Source organism: Haliotis rubra, unplaced genomic scaffold, assembly GCF_003918875.1.
Source record: "Haliotis rubra isolate DU_JTF1 unplaced genomic scaffold, ASM391887v1 Scf1355, whole genome shotgun sequence".
Lineage (NCBI taxonomy): Eukaryota > Metazoa > Mollusca > Gastropoda > Lepetellida > Haliotidae > Haliotis > Haliotis rubra.
This window is the reverse complement of record NW_025765287.1, coordinates 116,247-141,464: the sequence shown is the minus strand read 5'-3', so window position 1 is coordinate 141,464 and position 25,218 is coordinate 116,247. Positions and strand designations below refer to the sequence as shown.

Below are 25,218 nucleotides of genomic sequence, written 5' to 3'. Positions count from 1 at the left end.
CAGCGGGGTGCATCTGATGCTATATAGATACAGTTTTCCCAGATATAACTGAAACACATCCTTGTGTTCTGCCCTTTCACGATGTTGGAAAGAAATGAACTGTTTGAAGCTTTATGCGATGTCATTTATGTCAATACCTTTCTTGACAGGTGGTCTAGTGTTGACGATGTCATTATGTCTTTAATGCTTGGAGGTGTACACGACTTATTCTAGGATGTTCCATTTGAACATGGTGAGTGTATGTTCCTTACAGCACACTGCATCCTCATTTCATCGTATATCTATATATCATGTACATACCTACATCCTGACCTTTAAATCATATCTGTGTCTATGTACAATATTATCCAATAACCTGTAATTTTCAATCACGGATGAAATAAACACAATCTTCAATCTATCATCACTGACTGAATCTCCTTACCTGTATCACACCTGCCACCTTGCTCTACAGTCTCCAGGATAAAACCCACTGACTTGATCTCCTCATCTGTATCACACCTGTCTCCCCGCCACCCAGGTCTACAGTCTCCAGGACACACACCACTGACTGAATCTCCTCACCTGTATCACACCTGTCTCCCTTCCACCCTGGTCTACACTCCCCAGGACACACACCACTGACTGGATCTCCTCATCTGTATCACACCTGTCTCCCTTCCACCCTGGTCTACAATCTCCAGGACACACACCACTGATAGGATCTCCTCACCTGTATCACGCCTGTCTCTCCGCCCCCCTGGTCTACAGTCTCCAGGACACACACTACTGACTGGATCACCTCACCTGTATCACACCTGTCTCCCTGCTATCTTGGGCCACAATTTCCAGGACACACACCACTGACTGGATCACCTCACCTGTATCACACCTGTCTCCCTGCCACCCTGGTCTTCAGTCTCCAGGGCACACACCACTGACTGGATCACCTCACCTGTATCACACCTGTCTCCCTGCCACCCTGGTCTACACTCCCCAGGACACAAACCACTGACTGGATCACCTCACCTGTATCACACCTGTTGCCCCGCCACCCTGGTCTACAATCTCAAGGACACACACCACTGACTGAATCACCTCACCAGTATCACACCTGTTTTCCTCCCACCCTGGGCTACAGTTTCCAAGACACACTCCACTGACTGGATCACCTCACCTGTATCACGCCTGTCTCCCCGCCACCCTGGGCTACAGTTTCCAAGACACACACCACTGACTGGATTGCCTCACCTGTATCACACCTGTCTCCCCGCCCCCCTGGTCTATACTCTCCAGGACACACACCACTGACTGGATCTCCTCACCTGTATCATCCCTGTCTCTCCGCCTCCCTGGTCTATGCTCTCCAGGACACACACCACTGACTGGATTTGCTCACCTGTATCACACCTGTCTTCCCGCCCTTGTTCGTCCACCCTATCGATTACACCCTTATATTTATATATATTTGAACATTCATCTTTTAAATATTGCTCGGGGCTTTGAAACATATGAACACTAGGATAGATGATAATATATTACACTCCTACCATATATTTCGACCTCACACAGATTGAGGAATGTGGTGTTTGATATCGAGAAATATCTTCCAATGCCATCACATGTTGCATCATAGATCCCGCCGTTACTGACTGGGGTGTCGTAGGGGAAGGCATAGCAAGGGAGGCCCGTGGAGGAGCTCGTGTTACTCAAGTAGAGCACACAAGACCGGATTCTTTGTGGTTCTAAAATAGATCATTCCAAAGTAAAAACAAGAAGCTATTATCTATACAGAGGTATACTAATTTAATCACATTGTGATGTTTGCCTAGGTTTATCAAACGAAAGTAACCAGTGACATTTTGAGAGAAAGTAAAGTGTGTCTCGGCGTTCTCTCAGAAATGTGAGGTAAGATGATATCAGAATGTATCAGAATCAAGTAAATGCTGTATAAGGCATTGCCATATTAGCTCATACTGACATACCATCTGATTTATTGTGACCCATTTTGTAGAAACAAGGGAACACCATTCATGTAAATATTTCAGTATTACTGTCGTCAATATCAGCTAGTCAAATCCTTACGATGCGATGGCTGATATATCTTGACACCATGTATCCTGTACTGCTTTCCTAGGTCCACCGTCCACAAACCCCATGTATTGTCAGCTGCGTTGAAACAGGAGCCACTGCGCACATTCTGGTTCCTGTTCCCATCTACAGCTTTGTCTGCAGACCATGAACTCGTATACAGTTTAGTAGGGGAGAAGGCATTTCTTTTGTAGGCAACGTTTTCTGTGTTGGAAAAAGATATTTTAGAGCGATCATTCCTCCACCCACTTTTAAGATATGTTTGACGGGGCGTACATAATAGTAAAGAGGTCATTGTGAAATGAGTTTATTCTAAACTTTTAACCAGTGCTTTAAGCAGTGGATATGTATATACACAGATATTAGCATCGGACCTGTCTGGCAGTTAGCTCCATGTCCTCCAACCCAGCCAGCATCACAGTCACCTCCACAAACTCCAGTTGTCTGGTTACAGGAGTGTCCACAGTGACAGTTGTATAGGCAGGATTCACCAAAGTTTCCTGGTGAGCATGTTCCTTTTGTTCATACATGTTCGTGATTAATAGCGGCAGTCTAAATATTCAGTAAAGATTTCTTGTTTGCATAGTCATATTCTGTGATTCTTACAGGTTACAGCATGAAAATATAGTGATGCGATGCTGTCATCTGCACACACTGGAAGACAGGAAACAGAATGAGAAATATCCCACACATCAATGACAAATGTGATGTAAAATGCAATTCCCTATCTGAACTTGTAATATTCGTCGCGTTTATTTTAAACGAACAATTGACTAGCTTGCACATGTGTTTATGACCGGTGAGGCACGATTTTTGTCTCTGTACCGAATAGCAGTGAATTGCTTTGAAGGCGCACAAAGGGGCAGTGGTAATCCGAGTTCTACCCGATAGGTGTCGATTCCTATTTGAACCGATCAGTACTCGGAGGTCTACCACTTCGAGGCCGATCTTGCGTAGAATCGGTTTGGTGATATCGGTCCCATAAACGACTGAGGGTGCTATGGTGAACATTAAGGACACGTCCATGGCAGATTGAAACCCTTCCCCCACCTCCCGCCTTCATAAGTTCAACAGCAATAACATGATTTACAGCTGTGTCGCAGCATGACGATATTCTTTCAAAACGGCCTTATATAGTCAATGTGCCTGCTCACGAATCCTCAGAACTGCATGTGCATATTCCGAACTACATTTTCTTCATGAGATTTTCGAAGGTAAAGTGCATTAAAGTTTCCGAAGATGCGTTTTTGCGCCGTGTTTTCGTTTCATGTACACAAACCAACATTGTAATGGCGAAATTACACCAATCAAACACTAACTTCGAAAATATTTGAAATTGAATATATCAATATCAATGAATACTATGAATAAATCAATTGATGGATGTACTACTTAGTTAGGTAATTAACTAACTCAGCAATTAACCATTTCATTTATTTATTCGTAGCTAAATGCCATATGCAGGATATTTTCAAACATGGGAACACAAATTAACCAGATAGAATTACATTTTGTTGTAACTATGATAGAACAGGCATTATTTTAGACAGTGAAGTGATTTCAAAAAGGTAGAACGGCAATTGCCACGACATACCTTTCAGTGTAATTCTTTAGAAAGCCTTTGTCAGTGACTGGATTTCGCAGCGAGCCATTCCGGCAGAGTAATAAATCTTTCATTGACTGAAGGTAAGTTACTCTAGTTTATGAAAATGATTGAGGGACCGAGAATGGTTAACGTTTTATTCCGACTTTATCAATGTTTCAGCAATATCACGGCCGGTGACACATATTTGAAGGGTTTTTTGCTGGATGAGCGAGGGCTCTCAGAGAGAAACAGTGAGGTGAAGTAAAGTTTTAGATTAGAGAGATCATAGAGAGACGTGCGAGAGTGGCTGGTTTTACTGGTATGGTACTTACGCCTGTATTATAATTGTGGCCCACTGAGGTACCCAGCTTAGTGATAACCCTAGACACAATATACTCACTACGAGAAGGTCGTTCATTATGTTATCCCATTAACCACTAGGCACGGTAGCAACAAATACCTTTGTTCAAAATGTATTCCCATCTCAGCAGGTTTTACCATCGACCAAACGTCAACTTTTGTTTAGGTTATTAAGATTAATATTTAACACCTGTTGTAAGTGCCATGGTAAAGCGGTGATACATATTTTGTTACCAACTAGACATGCTTGACTGCGGCTACACTATAATCAATATACCCTCTTGTTCGGTAAATTCCGAGATTATCCTCCTTACCACCAACTTCGTGCAGTTGAGCTGATAGCGCATTTTGAAATGAAGAGAACTTGTTAACGTTAAACGGGTACAGCTGCGAGGTATGAAATCCTATATTTTCTGTATCAGACACACTTGTTTGAATAAACCTATGGAACTCACAGTCCTCCCCTCTCTTGTTTCAATGCGAACTCCCATTATCTAATTCCCCAAATCGAGGCCTTTCGGTACCTTTACCTCACATAGAACAAACGGTCGTCTTTGTAGGACACGGCCAAATCATCGAAGCAGAGTCAGTGGGAGTGAGTGAGTTGGGTTTTAAGCTGCTTTTAGCAATATTCCAGCAATATCACGGCTGGGGAACTCCAGAAATGGGCTTCACACATTGTACCCACGTGGGGAATCGAACCCGGGTCTTCGGCGTGACGAGCGAACGCTTTAACCACTAGGCTACCCCACCGCCCCAGAGTCAGTATTACATTATGATATTAAACAATAAATATGCTTGTACCTTTTAATGTGATTCGTCAAATCGATTGACGTTCCAGCAGTTCTTAAAAATACATTTGAAGCCTGAAGTTGACCAGGTCAAATTGATTGAAACTTATCTCAAGCTTCAACAGTGTTACTATGTGGTAAGCGAGCACGTTTCTTATTAACAGGTGATTTTAGAGGACAGGCAGAAAACCACACACTGAGAACTAGCTGATAACTTACCTGTTACAAGCGGTATCAAGTTGGCTGACAACACAACACCAACAGTGAGTATCCACACATACGCCATGTTTGGCAACCAGGAAGGTGTTTCCGCTTTGCTATCAAGCTGGGGCGCATCTATTGCAGCAGCAAAGTGCTATACTGTGTCTGATTACAAAGGATATCAATATACAAAACGCATGAATTTCTTTGCCTTTGACCATGCGAGTGAAAACATCGAAAGTTCCGAATTCAACACATCAAGCGTTATGTCAACACTTCATACAAAATATATGTTAGGTGGTCTTCCACTTCTCAGAACATTAGTAATATACTACATTAATAGTATATAACGTGGACATTTTTCACTCGTTATTGGTCAATTAACAATTCTTGTTAGTATGTCATGGTTAGATAAAGGTAGTGTATGGCTTTTTAACGGGTAAAGGGAAAATGTTTCCTGAGTGTGCAACATTACACAACATAACTAGTGGGCGGTGGGGTAGCCTAGTGGGTAAAGCGTTCGCTCGTCACGCCGAAGACCCGGGGGCGATTCCCCACATAGGCACAATATGTGCAGCCCATTTCTGGTGTCCCCCGCAGTGATATTGCTGGAATATTGTTAAAAGTGCCGTAAAAACCAAAAAGAGGGCTGTAGACATTGAGATGACACCCTGTGTAATATAAAGTACTGGTAAAGAGGGCTGCAGACATCGAGATGATACCTGTGTAATATAAAGTACTGGTAAAGAGGGCTGTAGACATCGAGATGACACCCTGTGTAATATAAAGTACTGGTAAATAGGGATGTAGACATTGAGCTGACACCCTGTGTAATATAAAGTACTGGTAAAGAGGGCTGTAGACATTGAGATGACACCCTGTGTAATATAAAGTACTGGTAAAGAGGGCTGTAGACATTGAGATGACACCCTGTGTAATATAAAGTACTGGTAAAAGCAGCACTGAACCGAACACTTAATCATTACTGCGCATGACTTTACCTCGGAGTCCTTTTTCGTGACTTAAATCAATCCAAGAAAGCCGTGGCAAGTCTGGTTCATAGCACTACACTCTAGAAAATACTACATTCTAGGAATGTAATCTCTGACTATGACTATGTCCTAATATAGACACACATAAGGTTTTTGACTACTACATGACGGTGATTTGGATATCCGACGTTCAATATTAATATAACATATATTTTATTCAGGTACATATTGCTACAAATTGATAAAAACATATTGTGTTATTATGACGGGTGTCCCAACAGTTATCCTAGTTCCTGCGCCTGTTGGTGTCATTCAGTGTACAGTATTTACTGCATTGTGGTTCATTCCAAACAGTTTTCCTTATTCCTCGATGAATGTAAATGTCTCTTTTCAAGCCTCTCATGATGTGTACACTACATAAACATCAACACTGAAATGCTACAAAGAGTTGCAGTATTGAGTCTGTGTGAATCCACATTTTGACCAGCGACATAAAAGCATACTTTCCCAAATCAGATAAGAGCTGGGTGTATTCGGTCAGTCGTGTTCAAGTTGTATTTTTCCTGTCATCAATATTAAATGTTGCTTTTGAAATCGAGCTTTTCAGTTACGAATGTACGAGGTTAGGTTCATAAACGTATGTCAGTTACACATTATGCCGCTGTGCTTTATCTATTTTGGGGCATCCATAGTTTTACAAGAAGCGACAAAACCCTTTCCACATTCATAAGAAATCTCAGAAAAAGCAGAATCTATTGTACAATTGTGACTATATCATGAGTAGCACTGGTAACGAAAAGCTGATCTTATTTATTCTCTTTTGTTTTGATTTCTGTTGAGAGGAAGGTCAGTCCGACATTTTGGCTTGACCAAGTCTGTCGATGGATAGTCACGCACATACAAAGCTATTCAATTTAGTTTTAAGTTTGTTTCATGCATGCTATGTGAACTGTGTAACTCCCTCAGTAATTGAATAATAAAAAATGTCGAAGTCATAGGGCTGTTCATCCGACCAAGGTAATGCAGAAGCAATGGGTTGAGATACCAAGGATAGCCTAGTCGTTTGGGGTGCCGCAAATGTCTCTGCAGGGTTACCGAATCCTGTGATCCTGACTTTGAATTCAAGAATCTAGTCATGAATCTTTGATTCTTATTACATTCCAGTTCACGTGTTTCTCCAACAATGCCTGCCAATGCCTACTTTACTTCCGACTCCACGCCAAGGTTAACACAAATAACATTCCAAAAGACCATTCATTTGGTGCGTTTCATATTGTGTATAATTTTCATGTGCGACTGATATATAGGGTTAATGTTCATGTATACACCCTGTTATACAGACGTGAGGTAGATGTATGAGTTTGTAAAGAAGTGTTAAAAAAACATAAAGTAATATTATATTGAGCTATGTGAGAGACAGTGTTATTTTTTTCCTGTTCAACTGACGTCCTTAGGACATTTCATAGTGGCAGAGGCCCTTGTGAATAGCCTATATAGTTAAACAGCCTCCCCGTAGTCAACGATGGTGGGTGTGTAAACGACTTCCTTTCAATATGGTACTTTCAATTAGAAAGAAGAATTTGATTCCTTTCTTAATTTACAACCCAAATCTAAATTTCGATTTCATTCTTTATTCATGTGAATAAAACCTCAATTCAGAAAAGATAATTGAGGGCTAAATTTTCGTAGAAGGGTAAGGTCATTATTTACCCTTACACTGTATGGAACACGAGCACATCTTGTTCATCGACTATCTCTCAAGTCAGGAAATACCATTTGGATTATTTGAAGTTGGTGTAGTTAAAACAGGAATGGGAGTAAAATATTATCAGCCAAACTGTAGTGCCACATGGCTGAATTTACAGAAAGTCAAAGCAAACTACAAATCGTAGTTTGGGAAATATGGCTGGGATGTTCATTGTATTTTAATGTGGTTTTGCTACAAACACAGTCTAGTGGTATTTATTGCGTGTCTTTTGGAAGCATATACCAGACGCATAGGGAACAAGTCTATTAACTTCTCTTTTAAAAGTAAGACGGTACTGATGCTTGTTTCAACGGGGGGGGGGGGGGCAATTTCGGAGCAGTTTTCTCCCTTTAATCACATGCACTGATGCATCACTTGATGTATATGACATTTTAGGAATTTACAGTTTTTTGGCATAAATACCCCTCCATAGCGATAAATACCCCTCAAGAACCTTCTACGATAGCGTGGTGATTTCTACCACCAGACATGTTTGTGTACATTCTAAAATCATTCAGTACAGCGAGATACATATGATTACTTCCAAACAACACCACAGCGTATCACTCACAAAGCATATACTTTCTCAATTTAACACAATTACAATAAAAGAATAATGACAAATCCTTTCACTCACGGACAATCCACATGAAAATACTCTTACAAAAGGTAAAAGTTGTTTTCAACGCTATATACCGTCATACCACTTGACTCAAATTTACAAGAAGGACAAAGACATACATGCATTCGAAATGTTTACATTGTATCGAAGCCTTGCTTAGATAACCAGAAAAATTGACAGTGAGCAGCATGAGATGTACCCGTGTAGCAGAAGGTGTCCCAACTATACAGTCAAGCGGAAATAACTTCCTGGTTGTCCAACATGGCGGGTGTTTGGATATTAGCCTTCTTCGTGGTTACACCGGCTTGCTGGATACAGCTAATACTCGGCAAGTGACACGTTATGTTTCCTTATTGTGATGCACACGAGTGTTTCACCCCAGACAAGGTACAACAGTGATCACTGATAATGGACCAGCTAAAGTTATAAGTTGACGGTGATGTATAGTATATACACGTAGTATAAATATATATACATGTTGTATGGTCACTCTAATGACATAACAAAAAAGTTGTCATACCAAAATGTTTGTCACAGTTGAAAACAATGAAAAACAAACAATCTGCTAACAAATATGGATCTGAATCTTATTACTTGGGTAGATTCTGAAAAGTTTCAAATACAAATCGTTCAAATATAAATCGTGTATTAATACAAGTCAAGTTAGTTGAACCTCAATCTGTCCTGAACCGACAACAACTCAGTTACGAGGTTGGACAAAACGTAGTAATATGACATTATCAATTCTTTCAACACCCAGACGTTATGAAAACACTGTGGGTGTTGGGTAAGTTAGTACTTAATACATTTTCGTATAGACTCCTACTGGGTTAACTGGTCAGTTCAATCTTGCAGCGACAAGTTCTAGTTTCAGCTGAAACAATAAGTCTGTTGTTACAGTCCAAATGACTAATTATACTGGTTTGTATATACATTGAACAGGGGTACTATTCGCTAAAATGGTGTCACAACTATTGATAATGTATATTTTTAATGAGATATTTTCAGATGATATTTGCTTTCAGTTTTGACAAACTGCCCGTGAGTAAATCTATGCTCACCGCGTTTACTTACAAATATCCATGGATCAAAGAATATTTTCCTTGTGTTTGTCATGTGGGATAGTGGTGTACACGGTGTCGTAACACAGCCGTTCTGATGAACACGTCTTGTAAAGCAGTTGTTCCACATGGATGGCCAAATCGAGTTTTGTTATAAAAGTTAATTGTATGTCGATATAGTCATTGTAATTCGATAATTACCGACTGATAAATTAGGAGCTCATGCCAAACTTTATGTCCTGTTCCAGCTTACAACATGCCAGTTGCACGTAACGTAACAGGCGCAGCACTTTAACAAACGTTTAACTGAGTTTAAAACAATTTCGAATCAACTTTCAGTACACGCAGACATCATGACACGTTTCACGGATGTTCACGTGCAAATCATGAAAAAACGCGTGCACGAAATTGGCCTATTTGCGCGAAATTCATAAAATGTTGTGAATGAAATAATCCATGTATAAACTGTACAACTTGATACCCAAATAGTACCACCCTAAAATGAAATGTTCCCTGGTTCCTTCACTCTATATTAAACGAATATAAACCCCTCGTATTACGGGTTAGCTGCCATTTGAGGGCTTACAAAAATGATACACTATCGCATGACGTTATCACTCTTTGGTCATCCTCCATTTTTACATGATTCATATTTATCAATTAAAGCGCCATCAACGTCGGGCACTTATTCATTGCAACTTTGTTTAAATGTCCAGTTAAGAAATAAATAAATAGTCAGTCAGTCTACATCAGTAGAGGATATCTGCCAAAAGTAGAGTCGCCGATTTAATATGGACTACGCCATGCGCATGTTGTTTATGTGTTGATACCAGGTGTTCGCGAAAAGGTAAGCGTATAAGTGGCACTAGTCAAATACCTGCAAAGGCTAGTCAATGGTTCAGTTGCAAAACACACACACGGAAACTTAAGGTTTAAGTCAAAATAGGCAGTTCCATAATTGCCTACCTTACAACATTTGAAAGGCTTGTAGCAGTTGAATGTTGTGACAACGTCTGAATCTGAGTCTTTGAAATCCTGGTGAAAGGAGCATACTCGATTGTACTTGGACTGTTTTGAAACGTCAGTGATTGATGTATCACGTTGTGTTCGAGCTAAAATCTGTATGAATCATTGAAAATGCCAATACATACAAGAACTATTTACTGAATATTTAGATTTGCCGTTAGTAATCACGAACATGTATGTCCAAAAGGAACATGCTCACCAGGAAAACATGATAATATATGGCACAAGTTAAAATAGGTAGTCGCACAAAAAAAATTCTGATTCATCGAAATTCCAAATGTTCTCTACATGTCTACCATATAAATTTTGGAAAATCTTTGAAGCAGTTGAAAATTGTAACCTCTTAGTCTGAGTTATGATGCTGTTTAAGACTTTGGTAAGAGGGGCATACTTGATTGTACCTACACAGTTTTGAATCGTCAGTTATTGATGTATCACGTTGTTTTGAATATTATCCGATTGAATCATTGAATATGCGACAAGAACTATTTACGAAATATTAAACCACGAACATGTATGCCAAAAAGGAACCTGCTCACCAGGAAAGTTTGGTGAATCTTGTCTCTACTCCTGTCACTGTGGACACTCCTGTAACCAGACAACTGGAGTTTGTGGAGAAGGCTGTGACTCTGCCTGGGTTGGAGGACATGGAGCTAACTGCCAGAAAGGTCTGATGTTAATACCTTTACATTTTACTGAATTAACAACACTGTGCACTGCTTAAAGGTTTATAAAATACTCATTTTATAATCAAACCTTTACTATATGAAAAATAATAGAATATAAAAGTGGCAGAGATACGTTATTATGTATTATATGTATAGAATGAGACGCCATGTTGAAGATATGACAAAAATGGGTTGGAGAAATAATTACTCTAATATATTTTTCAAAGCAGAAAATGTTGCCTACAGAAGAAACGCATCCTCCCCTACTCGACTGTATATGAGTTCATGGTCAGCGGACAAAGCTGTTGACGGGAACAGGGACAGGGATGTTCACCACGGCTCCTGTTTCAACGCAGCTGACGCTACATGGGGTTTGTGGAAGGTGGACCTAGGAAGGCAGTACAGAATACATGATGTCAAGATATATCAGCCAACGCACCGTGAGGATTTTACTAACTGACATTAACTGCAACTAATTTTAAGGTATTCACTTCATGTATTTCTCTCATTTTGACAAAAAGCGGCGTAAAACCATACTCATTCACTCTCAGTTTGCCAAAATAGGTTACAATTGATCCGTTGCGATGACAAGATGTGTTTCAGGATGGTTCATTTCGATAATGCCTAAATATTAGCATTTACATAATTGTTATGCATTCTTATATCATCTTATCTAATGTTTCTTTGAAAATGTCAAAACTGAGACAATAGAAACACACACTCTTAAACTTCACTTTTTTCTTTTGTTTAATGTACGAATACAAACATCACTAATTGTAAATGAGATTATGTCTGTATGAAAAATAGCTGGTCGGTCTTACTTTGGAAAAATCTATTTTAGACCCAGAAAGAATCCGGTCTTGTGTGTTGTACTTGAGTAACACGAGCTCCTCAACGGGCCTCCCTTGCTATGCTGTCCCCTACGACAACCCTGTCAATAGCAACGGAGTCTACAGTGCAGTGTGTGATGGCATTGGAAGATATTTCTCAATAACAAATTCCACAAAGCTCAATCTGTGTGAGGTCGAGATATACGGTATGAGTATATTAAATTTGTATTAGGTTCATATGTTTCAAAGCCCAGGCAATCCACAAATGATCGATTTTGAAATCATTCATGAATTCAAGGCTGTAATCTTCAGCGTGAGTCAATGTCTTCCCTGTGTCTTCAGAGATTGATACAAGTTTAATAATTAATTGTGTGTTGCTATATGTGAAGATATCTTCAGTTGACGGGGCGTACATCTGTGAATGATACTACTTTTGTATTATAGGCCACACATACACATTTGCCATAATCGGACATTTATTGACGAATATATGATGTGGACAACTTTTTAAATGTGTAATGCAATTCTATATCATTACTGTGCAGCCGTATCGTTATCTCCTACTTTCAGTTTGCAGCCGAGGATTCTTTGGTGAAACCTGTAATGAATTTTGTCACTGCGCTGAAGAGGCGTGTGACCACTTAAGTGGTTTGTGTCCTGGAAACTGTAGACCAGGGTGGCAAGGATTCAAGTGTGATACAGGTGAGGTAAGGTGAGGTGAGGTAAGTCAGGAGATTCAGTCAGGTGTCAGTCCTGTAAACTGTAGACCTGAATGGTAGGAAGGCAGGTTTGATCTATACAGGTTTTTGAAATAGGTGAAGAAAATGTGTCTCAAACGAATGAATTCTGACACTGAAGTAAATTTCAAGTACAAGTACAAGTGAAATCTTAGTTATTCCAACACAGTGTTATTTTGAAAGTTGCTTCACACCGTTGACCGCGTGATTATAACATTAACATTCATACAACATGACGTCACTCTGATAACATCAACATTGAAGTTGACTGCTTGAAATCTTGATTTTGTAGTGTAAAGTTTATGAAGCAGACTCAATTATTGATAAGAACGTTTTTCTGCATTATTAACTTCATTGGGAAATAGACTACATGAACTGTCATTTGTGTTTCCCTCAGGAATATGTTGGTTTATACTGATATATTCAGTTCCTTTATGATTCCTATTTCATATCATATGAACATACTGCATTGATAAATTTCATGAGTCTTAACTAAGAAATGCTCTAATTGTGGGTTGGTTGGGTTTTTCTTGTAGAATGTGACGCTAATCACTATGGAGTCAACTGTGTGAACACGTGTACTGACAGGAAGTGTTCTGATGTCAACTCGTCATGTGATCGCTACACCGGGTCATGTGACAGGAGATGTCTTCCTGGTTGGAGAGGTGTGGACTGTTCACAAGGTACATGCTGACATTCAATTCAAAGAAATGTTGCAAAATGATAATTATCTGTTTTACACCTTATATGCTTCTATATAATGTACTGTCATGCTGTATCAGTATATCACTGCTGTGCAATATTACAAGTTACTTTTTACTCACCCCGTTTTCCCTCACTTCAGCATCTACCCTGTGTAGGGAAAGAAGGTGATTCGATAACCACGCCGTGTCAAAACAAAAGCCGTTTAAAAATGGTACTAAACCTGTTACGTTCATTACGGGATGAAAGGATATGTCACTATCTGTGTAGGGGTGGTAGGGTAGCCTGGGGGATTAAACGCATTTGCTCGTCTCGGCTAAGACCCCGGTTTGAATCCCCACAATATGTAAAGCCCATATTTGGGGTCCACCGCCGTGATATTGCTAGAAAATTGCTAAAACATATTCACTCACTATTTGTGTAAGTACAGCCGTTTCAAGTAATCTCAATTCACTTACTCCCTCTTGCAAAGTTGAAGTATGCTCCATACATTAACTTGCACATGATCAGCACATACGCTAGTAAGGAAGTATGGCTGTCATAGACAGTATGCGACACACACTTCAATGTTCTCTATTTAGTTGCACGAAGTTATTCAATGATTCATACATATTCTATAAAAAAAAGGGTCCTGTGTTTCACCTGGTCGCCCAAATCGACGTCTGTCATCAAGGTTATTCATTGTGATTGTAATTCTCTAATTACCGACTGTGAAACGTTAAAGGTCATGTCACAATATCTCGTTACAACTTCCAACATGCCAGTTACACGCAACCGTTCTTGACGAAACGGACGCAGTAGGTCCAAAAGACTTTCAGACTGTGTTTTACCACTGAAATGTACAACAACACACTGACACGTTTCACGGTATTGGTCTATTTTCACGCTGAACATGTTCACTCAAATCTATCACTCACTTTGGCAGAATCGCTTAAAGTATGAATTTACTTGTACATGATCAGCACATAATACAGACTAATTCAATATCAGAGTGAATACAGGTATAAAAGGCTGAAGAGCTGCCAAACATGCCATAACTCCACTATTGGTAGATTGACATCTTGACAAATTTAAAACTTACATGATCGAATGTGGTTGATGAAGGAGTGACGGTGGTAAGTCGGAGTGAGAAATTCTATACATTAACATGTAAAACTTTGAGCCTGCATATTGGATATTAGGATTAGTATTTGTCAATCTTAACCACCATTCCTGTGAAAAACCCATTAACGTTGCAACTGCACTCTAGGTGTAAGTTAGGTAATATCTGGTTTCTGGTTTCACAAGTACACTCTTTCATTACAGAATGTGACAACGGAACCTATGGACAGAACTGCAGTATGACGTGTTCAGAAAGGAATTGTGCCGGAGATTCCTCTTGTGACCATGTGAGAGGAAAATGTGATACTGGATGTGTATCTGGATGGAAGGGCGAAGACTGTCATGAGGGTAACGGTATAATTTAGTCGTGTACATTTACACCAGACGAGGATTCAGAGGGGCGACTAATTTTAACCGCAGTTCGTTCTACGCATTTCCACTAAGATATTCAGTAAGTGGGCAGGGCAGAAAAAAGTACGTGATATCAGTCAGTTTACTATAAGTATGTTGTCATAAACGTACTTCACTGTGTACATATTTGACATGTAACAATTTCAAACATTCCGTTTATTTAATTGGCAAAACAGTCTGTGTCTTTTCATAACCCAAACAGACAATCAACGTTCGCTAACGGACAACAGTAACATCATTTGCTAATGATAAAATGAGCTTGGCTTGCTTGCATGTGTTGTCGATGATATAGGTGAATTTACATCAGCAGGATATTGTGTTTTCAGGAAGTGTACATGTAAATGCAGTGTGTCTATTTTCGGCAAATTTACGAAGTTAGCACATCGGCTATTACATTAAATGAAATGGAATACCTCCATGAAATGCAATTCATAAATGTGTTCATAATATGCTTTATTTATCAAATAACATTAACAGACGGCATATACAACTAAAGGAGTTACTTTTTTCAATGGTGGCAATGTAGTAATAACAGCTATGTGTAGCATGCTTTGGGACAGGCATCAATACATGTAAGCCATTGTGTAACGTGAATAAACGTGACAACTTCTTTTCCATACTCATAAAATACTTCCAAACACAGAGTCCTTTTGTACGATTCCGGCCACGTAATCGGTTTTTGAATTGGTATCAATTAGTAGCTGTCAGCAGCAACCCATGTCGTCGTTGCAGGTCGATGCCATAGGCCTTGACAAATCCCACTAACATAAGAATATGACACTCTTATCTCAAAAATGTTTGACTGTGTGCTATTCTGTTTGTTATAAGCCTGTCACAGCCAGCACTACGGGCCTAATTGTGTCAAGATCTGTGCCTCCAGACACTGTGTGGGGAACTCCTCTTGTAACTTAACTGGAAACTGTGACGGGGGATGCCGGACAGGGTGGACAGAGACTGACTGCACAGGTAATACCGTTATCCCCTTTGTAGACATTTATGACTTAATGAGTATCGTGTGAAATCAGGAAACACAAAAAAGGTTGCTTCATTTTCTCTGGGGATGTCTGGTTGAATAATGAAATATAATGTTTCACTCAAGTATTATGGTGAACAGGATGGTTTGGGTGCATAAAAGTAACCAGATTACACTGAAATGTAAACTAAAAAATAAAGTGTTTCACCTAAATGGAACTGTTTGGCCAGATTTCGTTTAACTATTAATTTTCGCCAAATGCATGTACGAACCTGAACCTGAATTCATACTACACACGGTAGGAAGATGTCATCGATCACGGAAACGCTGTAACCATTCACCTAAAGAGGTCAACTATCACGCGGAAATATATAAAGGTTGTGACAGATATGATTGACTGTATTCAACCAAAGAATAATAGTGTCTGCAAAAGGAATAATTTTCTTAATTGCCAAAACATTAATAATGTTATTTGTCAATGACCTAATGGTCATGGCAGGTGAAGGTGTTATTTCATTCCCATTTTTTTCTAATTCTGCAAAACAAACCGCTAAAATGAACCATACATGAGACTTAACTGAATTGTAAACTTCAAATTCACTCTTTTGGCCAAATAAAACCATTTGGCTGGATGCAATGCACTAATAATTTCCGCCAAATGTATGTACGAAACTGGTAACTGAATTCATACTCAAAGTAGGAACATGTCATCGAAAACGGAATATGCACTTCACACAAACCAATGGAAAAATTGAAGTTCTGTGAACGGTATGACTGCCAACCAAAAGAGTAAACAGTGTCTGCAAAATGTACTTAATTGTCACAGTATATCACTGACCTAATTGTCATTAAGGGTAAAAGTGTTGTTTCAGTTCCAGCGTCTTTACCTCAGCAAAACAAACCAGTCGGAGGGGAGGAAATACTAATACCTGCAGTGACAGTGACAGCAATCGTTGTCGCTGTAGTCGTAGCAAGCAGTTGCCGTCGGTGTTATCATCTGGAGAAGACGAAGGTAACGGATTCCAACAATATTCAATAATCTATTACATTTCCCAAACATGAGTGGTGGTACAACGAGTAAAGAAAGGAAAAGACACTCGATAGTAATGCAATTACACTATTTGTGTTTTAACCTAGGGTTTTGATATGAAGAGGCATGAATTAATGTAGAGACGATTCTGCTGCTGATTGTTTATGTCTCCTTATGTTTCAGACCAGCATTGCAGGAACCCGAATCTCACGATTACTACAACACAAGTCATCTCTCGAAACCTGAAACAAAACAATCACCAGAATACGAAGAAACTAACCTTGAAGCAGGAACGTATGAGTGCGTCAATGGGATGTCAGATAACGCCCAAGGCTCTGCAGAGACATATTGCACGCTCAACACAGACAAGCCAGGTGACGGTGGCTGAAAAGGAAGGTGACGACATATACGAGCCAACAGAGCCACGCACGCATGAAACGCTTGACAGCACATCACGTGACATTGATGGTGACTATAATAAATTGTGCGAGATTAAATAACGACATTAATACGACCTAATACTTTCACTCGTCTCACTTTATCTGTGCCGGTAAGGACTGAACTCTAGCTGGAAGAGGACTGCTATTTCAAACTGGTCTCGTATCTCTATCAATTGATTGAGATCTAGTTTTTGTCTGTTTGTTGTTTACACACACGACAATAATCCAGCTATATGGCGACGGTCTGTAAATCATCAAGTCTGCACTAGACCACCCAGTGATCAACAACATGAACATCGATCTACGCAATTGAGATACGGTGATATGTGTCAACCAAATCAGCGAGCCTGACCACGATCCCGTTAGTCGCATCTGACAAGCATGGGTTGCTGAAGACCAATTCTAACCCGGATCTTCACGGGTAATTGATTGAGATCTAGTGTATGGGCGATATAACACCATTGACATGTGTAATCATACCATTGACATTGATTATCGGCATGTACTTCAGATATGCATGTTGCCATATTATCATGTGACTTTGAAACACTAGTATTCGATTCCATTACTACATTTTGCTTTGGATGTGGTTATCCCACGTACCAAAATCTAAACCTGTTTCAAAACATAATGTACACCGTCACAGTTGAAGATTTGAGGTTGACGTTTTGAGACGACATCAAGTATGAAGTTTAACGAGATATTGACATTTGTGTATTGACATAGAATCGGAAGATTATAATAATTGCCATGTCTTGTTTTGGGACGAAAATATTATCGCTGGCTTGCATAAGAAGTTCACTCATATAATCGTCTTTTGTTACACATGGAGAAATTATTAAATATGTGATACAAAGAATATAGAGGCATATTTCAACATCACGCACCTTGTATAAAAAGCAGCTTACTAAAACCATTAGGATGTAAGGACACGGGAGATGTATTTACGCCCCGTTGCCAACTGGTGACGTACTATATAACAATTAAACTATACATGTTGTATTTCTTGATATTCAAGCTCACATAATAACACTTGTCTTTACTATTGTTAATGTTGATATCCATGCATCCTTTTTGTATTTATATTGTAAAGCAATATCGACACAATATCGTGTCTAGTTGATCAGCTTTGATAATTATGATTGAGTTGGACGCCTTCGCTTGATTCGTTTATATTTCTTCATGTGCGTATTATGTTTCATATGAAAATGTATTCATTTCACTAATACATTGTACTATATATGGCACACAATTCCTAAGATATGTTTCACGAATGGGTTGTGGGTGTCTAAGTGGAGTGAGCTGTAAGGAGGGTCTCTGATTGCGATTCATCACATTCTGCTTGGACATGATGTTTTCCTGTGTTATCATTGCGGATATTACTGTGTTTTCAGACTTTCCCCTTCCTCTTATATGTTAGTTGGCTCAGTAAGAATATGTCGACATATAGCATATTGATCATGTAATGTAGCAGAGATAGTGATTCCAAGAGCTGTTGATTAATTTCCTCAAAGCGTGTACACCTGATGTTGTTCACCGTCTCATACTTACGAGATAATTCACTCATGTATGCTTGTGTATTAAGCAGGATTTTATAGTCACACCATACATGAGGACCTCACCGCACGGGGAACAACAGAAAGAACATGCAAAACAACATTGATCAATGTACTACTGGAATAAAGTAACTGAGCATTATTTAATGTTATGCCATTTTTAATGCAAAAAGATAATAACACGATTTGTGGTGTTTTCCTTAATCACTGTTTAACTGTTATATATCGAAATCTGTATGATAATAATAACTTCAAAGAATTATTAACAGAAAATACCTTTGTCAACCGCACGAAATGAATAACGTCGTTCTGCGCAGTATTGCCACAAAAGCAACAAGACAAATGTGAGTGAGCTGAAAGTCAAATTCAACCCCACCACACTGTTATCAGCTAGTCAGAAACAGTGAGCAAGAAAGAGTGAATGAGTTCAGTTGTACACCGCATTTAGCAACATTCAAGCAATATCACGGCGGGGGACACCAGAAATGTCCTTCACACATTGTATCCATGTGGGAATCGAACCTGGGTCTTCGGCGTGACGAGCGAACGCTTTCACCACTAGGCTACCCCACCGCCCCTACATTAGAATAAGGTCTCGGCCTAGACCATGGTGTTCTACTGATCGCTGGTGCCAGATGCAAGCTTGGATACAGAGTTGTTGAAACTGAGAGAATTTGAGAGAAAGCCTGATGACATCACCCTTGTAGATTCATCTGACAAGGCTCATTATGAAAAAGAACAGCTACTAAGGTCTGGTCAACTGATGATGCAGCGTGGAACGGTACCAGAAACTGACAGAAACCAGGGTGGACAGAGCATGGCTGTTAAGGAACTTCTGTGTGGTCAGATCTTTTTTCAGAGCTTTGAGAAATGGACTTTGGTTGAGCTTCAGCATATAAATCCCTAAAATTGATGCAAGGGTTTTCAGTATGACATTGATATGAATTATACTTGAGCGTGTGCATTATACTAAGACTATTAGTTATTTCTTCCGTAAAATCTATATCCAATTTACACAAGCTCAATTCGATGTGCACATGAACTAGGTATTTGATCCGGTGATTGAAAAAACGAAACTTGGAGTTATCACCCATGGCCCACAGAACTTTACGTTGAAAGTTTCCCAAATGATAGCTAGACACACCCGTTAACACTTCCCCTTTCCCGTTACCAGCAATAAGACGCTGTATGGCTTTGTGGAAAACCTGTTCGGTGATTGAAAATGGCTCACCAAACAAAAACATACAATAAGAACGTTTGGGGGCAAAAAGGTGTCCACATGTATGAAAATACTCTCACATGAATTCACGAAAAGTTTTTGAAAGCTGAATGTCATACACGGATAAACATTCACTTCAGATGTTTACATTTGATGTAATCAAACACCGCCTATTGACTACAGTGTGTATTTTGACTGGGAGCAGCATTAGATGCACCCGGGGAAGTAGTGTGTGTCCCAGCTATACAGCCAAGCGGAAATAAATTCCTGGTTGTCCAACATGGCGGATGTGTGGTTATTATCGAGCTTCCTGGTCACATCGGCTTGCTGGATACAGCTAATACTCGGCAAGTGTCACTTTATATTTCCTTATTTGATGTACAGTGTTCTTTATGTCCATCATTATCACGGCCTTGCCGTATTGTACAGCATAGTTCCCATATCTGTTTAACCCTCGGCAGTAACAACACTGATCACTGGTCATGGACCAGTTAATAGAATGTGTAAAGGATAGTACAATTGTATGAAACCGTGATGTATAGACTGAGTATATACACGCTGTATATATATATACACGTTATATATTCAATCCAATACCAACATGACATAACTGTTGTCATGCTTAAACGTTAGCAAATGTGGTCAAATGTAACTATGTTATATCTGGGAATACACTTTTTCTGTAAAGTACACATTCTTGTACTTTTTAGGGGGGATGAGTCCCCTCCGAGATTCAACCCGCACTCTCCGAGTCAGCACACAAAGTGAGCTTCCACTGGCTGAGTGAGTTAGATGGCTGGCTTTGTGTGCTATCGATTAGGTGCCTGACTCTGAGAAAATGAGTTGGAATCCCCTTCTTCCGTAGTATATGTGAATGAGTAATGCTGGCCATCGTATTACGGATTACCTGTCTCTTGAGGCTTGCACATGAACTTATCACTCGTTGGACATTCTCCGTTTTACCATTCATGTTTATCAAATGCCATTATATTTAAAGGTGGGTTCCGTAAGTTGAATGTCCAGTTATGAACTAAATGAATAGTGAGTCAGTCAGTAAGTCCACAAAAAAGGATATGTGTCAAAAGCACCTGTAAGATACGGACTACATCATGAGCAAGCGTTCATTAATGACTATCAAATAGTGATGGTACCAAGTGTCCGCGAAACGGTCAGCGTATCCTCGTCTACCAAGGGCACCAGTCACATGCATGCAAAGTTTAATCAATGATTCACCTGGAAAACCTGTAAATATATGGCACAAGTTAAATAGGCAGTCGAAACAATTTCTTTTCTGATGCATCGAAATTCCAAATGTTCTCCACAATCTGCAATTTCAGTAAATAGGGCATACGTGAATGGACCTTTTGAAATGTCAGTTGTTGATGTATTGTTTTATTGTAAAGATATTATTTCTATGAATCATAGAATCTGTCCATACGTCAAGGACTGTTTACTAAGTATTAACATGTATGATCCGAAAGGAACATGCACACCAGGAAAGTTTGGTGAATCTTGCCTTTTCTCCTGCCACTGTGGAGACTCCTGTAACCAGCAGACTGGAGTTTGTGGAGGAGGCTGTGACTCCGGCTGGGTTGGAGGACGTGGAGGAACTGTCAGAAAGGTCTGTTGTTAATACCTTTACATTTTACTGAATTAACAACACTGTGAACTTCTTAAAGGATTAGAATATACACGCTTCATAATCACCTCTTTATTATTTGTAAAATAGCAGAATATCGCAGTGGCAATGAAACTATTGGTTTGAAAAATTATTACACGATAATATTTTCCTAAAACAGAAAATGTTGCCTACAGAAGACACGCCTCCTCCCCTACTCGGCTGTATAATAATTCATGGTCTGCGGACAAAGCTGTAGATGGGAACAGGGACCAGGATGTGCACCACGGCTCCTGTTTCAATGCAGCTGACAAAGCATGGGGTTTGTGGACCGTGGACCTTGGAAAGCAGTACAGGATACATGATGTCAAGATATATCAGCCATCGCACCGTAATGATTTGACTAACTGACATTGACTACAAGTAATTTTGAAATATTCACTTTATATATTTCTCTCGTTATGGCAAAATAGGTTACAACTGATGTGTATCGAAATAGTTAAATACGCATAATACCTGAAGTAATCATTTACACGATTCTCATTCATTCTTATTTCATCTTATCTACTGTTTCTACGAAAAGTCAAAACGGGAGACAAAGGACACGTTTCGTTTCTCTCTAAAACTTCACTGGTTTCTTGTCTGTAATGTAGCAATACAGATAAAAGCTGTACATGAGTTTACTGAAAATCTATTTTAGAACTGGTTTCTTTTGTTTAATGAACCGTAACAGATGCCATAATTTATTGCGATGCGTTTACGATTGTATAATTATTGACTGCTCGGATGTACTTCTGAAAAAAAATCTATTTTAGAACCAGGAAGAATCCGGTCTTGTGTGCTCTACTTGAGTAACACAAGCTCCTCAACGGGCCTCCCTTGCTATGCTTTCCCATCCGACACCCCAGTCAGTAACGGCGGGATCTACAGTGCAACATGTGATGGCATTAGAAGATATTTCTCGATATCAAACACCACATTCCTCAATCTCTGTGAGGTCGATATATGGTAGGAGTCTATTAAATTTGAATTAGGTTCATATGTTTCAAAGCCCCAGGAAATCAACAAATGATCGATTTTGAAATAATTCATGAATTTAAGGCTGTAATCTTTAAGGTGAGTCAATATCTTTCCTGTGCCTCCAGAGATCGATACAAGTTCAGTAATTAATTAGGTGTTGAAACGATCGGCAGATGTATGTGAAGATATCGACAAAGGACTGGTAGTGTAAAACTGTCAACGATAGTATTCTTGCTTACAAGGCACAAATATGCTTTTGCCATAATCGACGAATATCAGACATGGGCATTTTAAACAAATGTGTAATGCAATTCTACATTATTTTTGTGCATCCGCATCGATATCTTCTATTTTCAGTTTGCAGCCATGGGTTGTTTGGTGTAACATGTAATGAATTTTGTCACTGCGCTGAAGAGCCGTGTGACCACGTAAGTGGTTTGTGTCTTGGAGACTGTAGACCTGGGTGGCAGGGAGACAGGTGTGATACAGGTGAGGAAATGGTGTAAGAGAGGCTCATATGAGATAAGTGAGGAGATTCAGTCAGTGGTGTGTCCTGGAGACTGCAGACCAGGTTGGCGGGGCAACAGGTGTGATACAGGTGAGGAGATTCAGTCAGTGGTGTGTGTCCTGGAGACTGTAGACCAGGTTGGCATGAAGACAGGTGTGATACAGATAAGGTGATCCAGTCAGTGGTGTGTGGCCTTGAAACTGTAGACCAGGGTGGCGGGGCAACAGGTGTAATACAGGTGAGGCGTAATACATTGTGTAAGAGAAAGTGGTATTAGACAGGTGAGGAGATTCAGTCAGTGAATCATGTAGACTGTAGACCAGGAAATGGACAGGATGGCAAATGAGTCTGTGATAAATATACTTTATCGTCCAAAAGACAAAAGGATTGGACACAAGTGCACCACTTTTTGTGTGTCTTTCGGCATCGAAATTAATCAAAACCTGAGAAAAGTGACTTCCTGAGGTCATTACATAAAGTGCATTCAAAAAAGAAATGTATTGAATTTTCGCATGGCGCGCCTAATTCGCATTCATTTACATCAGATAGGTTAACCCGAAACAGGTGGAAATTTAGTGTGCTGCAACTGTGTCTCAATCTAGTGTTCAATACGTTTCTGTATCTTTAACCGCAATTATACATCGGTGGAAATGCGGACTGCTCCGATACGACAGTTTTAAAAGAAGATATCGACGGACTATTCCTTACGTTTGACGGTAGAGTATTCCAGTGGCATAATGTATCTATAACATATGATCTTTTATTCGTAGATGTCCGTGCAAATAGTACAACAAAATTATGACAATGATACAGGTGAAGAGAATATGTCCCAAACGAATGAATTCTGACCGTTACACTAAATTTCATGAACCAATGAGGATATTGATGTAATAATGTAATGACTAAATAAAAATGAAATCCTGTTTATTCCAAGATCGTGTTATTTTCAATAACTGCTCTAAACCGCTGACCAAGTCATAATGACAATATTCAAGCAACATGGCGTTACTACAAATTTGACTTCAGACCACCCTGATAACAAACATTGATATGCGTTTTCCTTGTAGAATGTGACGCAAATCACTATGGAGTCAACTGTGTGAACACGTGTACTGACAGGAAGTGTTCTAATGTCAACTCGTCATGTGATCGCCACAGTGGGTCATGTGACATGGGATGTCTTCCTGGTTGGATAGGTTCGGACTGTTCACAAGGTACATGCTGGCATGTAATTCCTCACATAATTTCAGTGGGTTTTAGATCAAATTATTACTTTTCAGTTATCTGTTATCAGAACTGTGTTATGGCTAACTATTACATTTTGCCTTGGATCCCTAAAACTGTTAGAACAAATAAAAAAGGAGATTCAACCTTTAGCTTAAAACCATAAAATGACAATGGGCTTTTTGCAATATGTTCACGACATTGCGATTTCTCCATAGAGTGTACAAATGGACGCTATGGACAGAACTGCATCGACGCTTGTTCTGACAGGAAGTGTGCAGGAAACTCGCCGTGTGATCACATAAGAGGGGCCTGTGTGTCTGGCTGTGCACCAGGGTGGATGGGTGAAGACTGCAGAGGAGGTGAACATATTTATAGACATCTCTCTTTACTTTTGACAGACAAACTTCAACATTATTTTCAAGCTTTAAAATATATGATCGTACGATCACACAAAACCTAGCTTTATCATACATCATCATGATGTAGTCTGCACACAAACCAGGATTGAATAGGGATTAGAATATATACTCAACATGTATTATAATCCATGTAGTAATTATTTATATATGCAGCAACATTTGAAAGGTGAGTCATTAATTGTCAGTAGAGTAATTCCTTTTAGTTTCTTGTTGTGCCACAGGCGGCAATGACACTTGTTTGAACATGGTCTATAAAATAGCGTGTCATTTTATATTTCTGTCAAGTCTAATAGGAAATAAGCTT

The 25,218-nt window shown here is 39.5% G+C and overlaps 2 protein-coding genes across 4 annotated transcripts in view; one reads left to right on the top strand and one right to left on the bottom strand.

Annotated features, from left to right (window-relative positions):
• LOC124268013 overlaps positions 1-25,218 on the bottom strand; it is a 67,189-nt gene that overhangs the window by 13,481 nt on the left and 28,490 nt on the right. The window lies entirely within an intron of this gene.
• LOC124268015 (multiple epidermal growth factor-like domains protein 10) overlaps positions 1-25,218 on the top strand; it is a 51,861-nt gene that overhangs the window by 24,078 nt on the left and 2,565 nt on the right. The window contains exons 1-8 of one of the 3 annotated variants that reach the window (XM_046703014.1): positions 8,607-8,696; positions 10,983-11,123; positions 11,354-11,563; positions 11,965-12,159; positions 12,524-12,655; positions 13,227-13,373; positions 14,698-14,841; positions 15,733-15,870. In XM_046703014.1, the coding sequence (XP_046558970.1) occupies positions 8,630-8,696; positions 10,983-11,123; positions 11,354-11,563; positions 11,965-12,159; positions 12,524-12,655; positions 13,227-13,373; positions 14,698-14,841; positions 15,733-15,870 (1,174 nt within the window). In that variant the 5' untranslated portion in view covers positions 8,607-8,629. Of the gene's footprint in view, positions 8,697-10,982; positions 11,124-11,353; positions 11,564-11,964; positions 12,160-12,523; positions 12,656-13,226; positions 13,374-14,697; positions 14,842-15,732; positions 15,871-20,382; positions 21,744-21,921; positions 22,132-23,117; positions 23,250-24,335; positions 24,483-24,710; positions 24,855-25,218 lie in introns of those variants that run through there. The other 2 variants (XM_046703018.1, XM_046703019.1) reach the window with 2 other exon arrangements.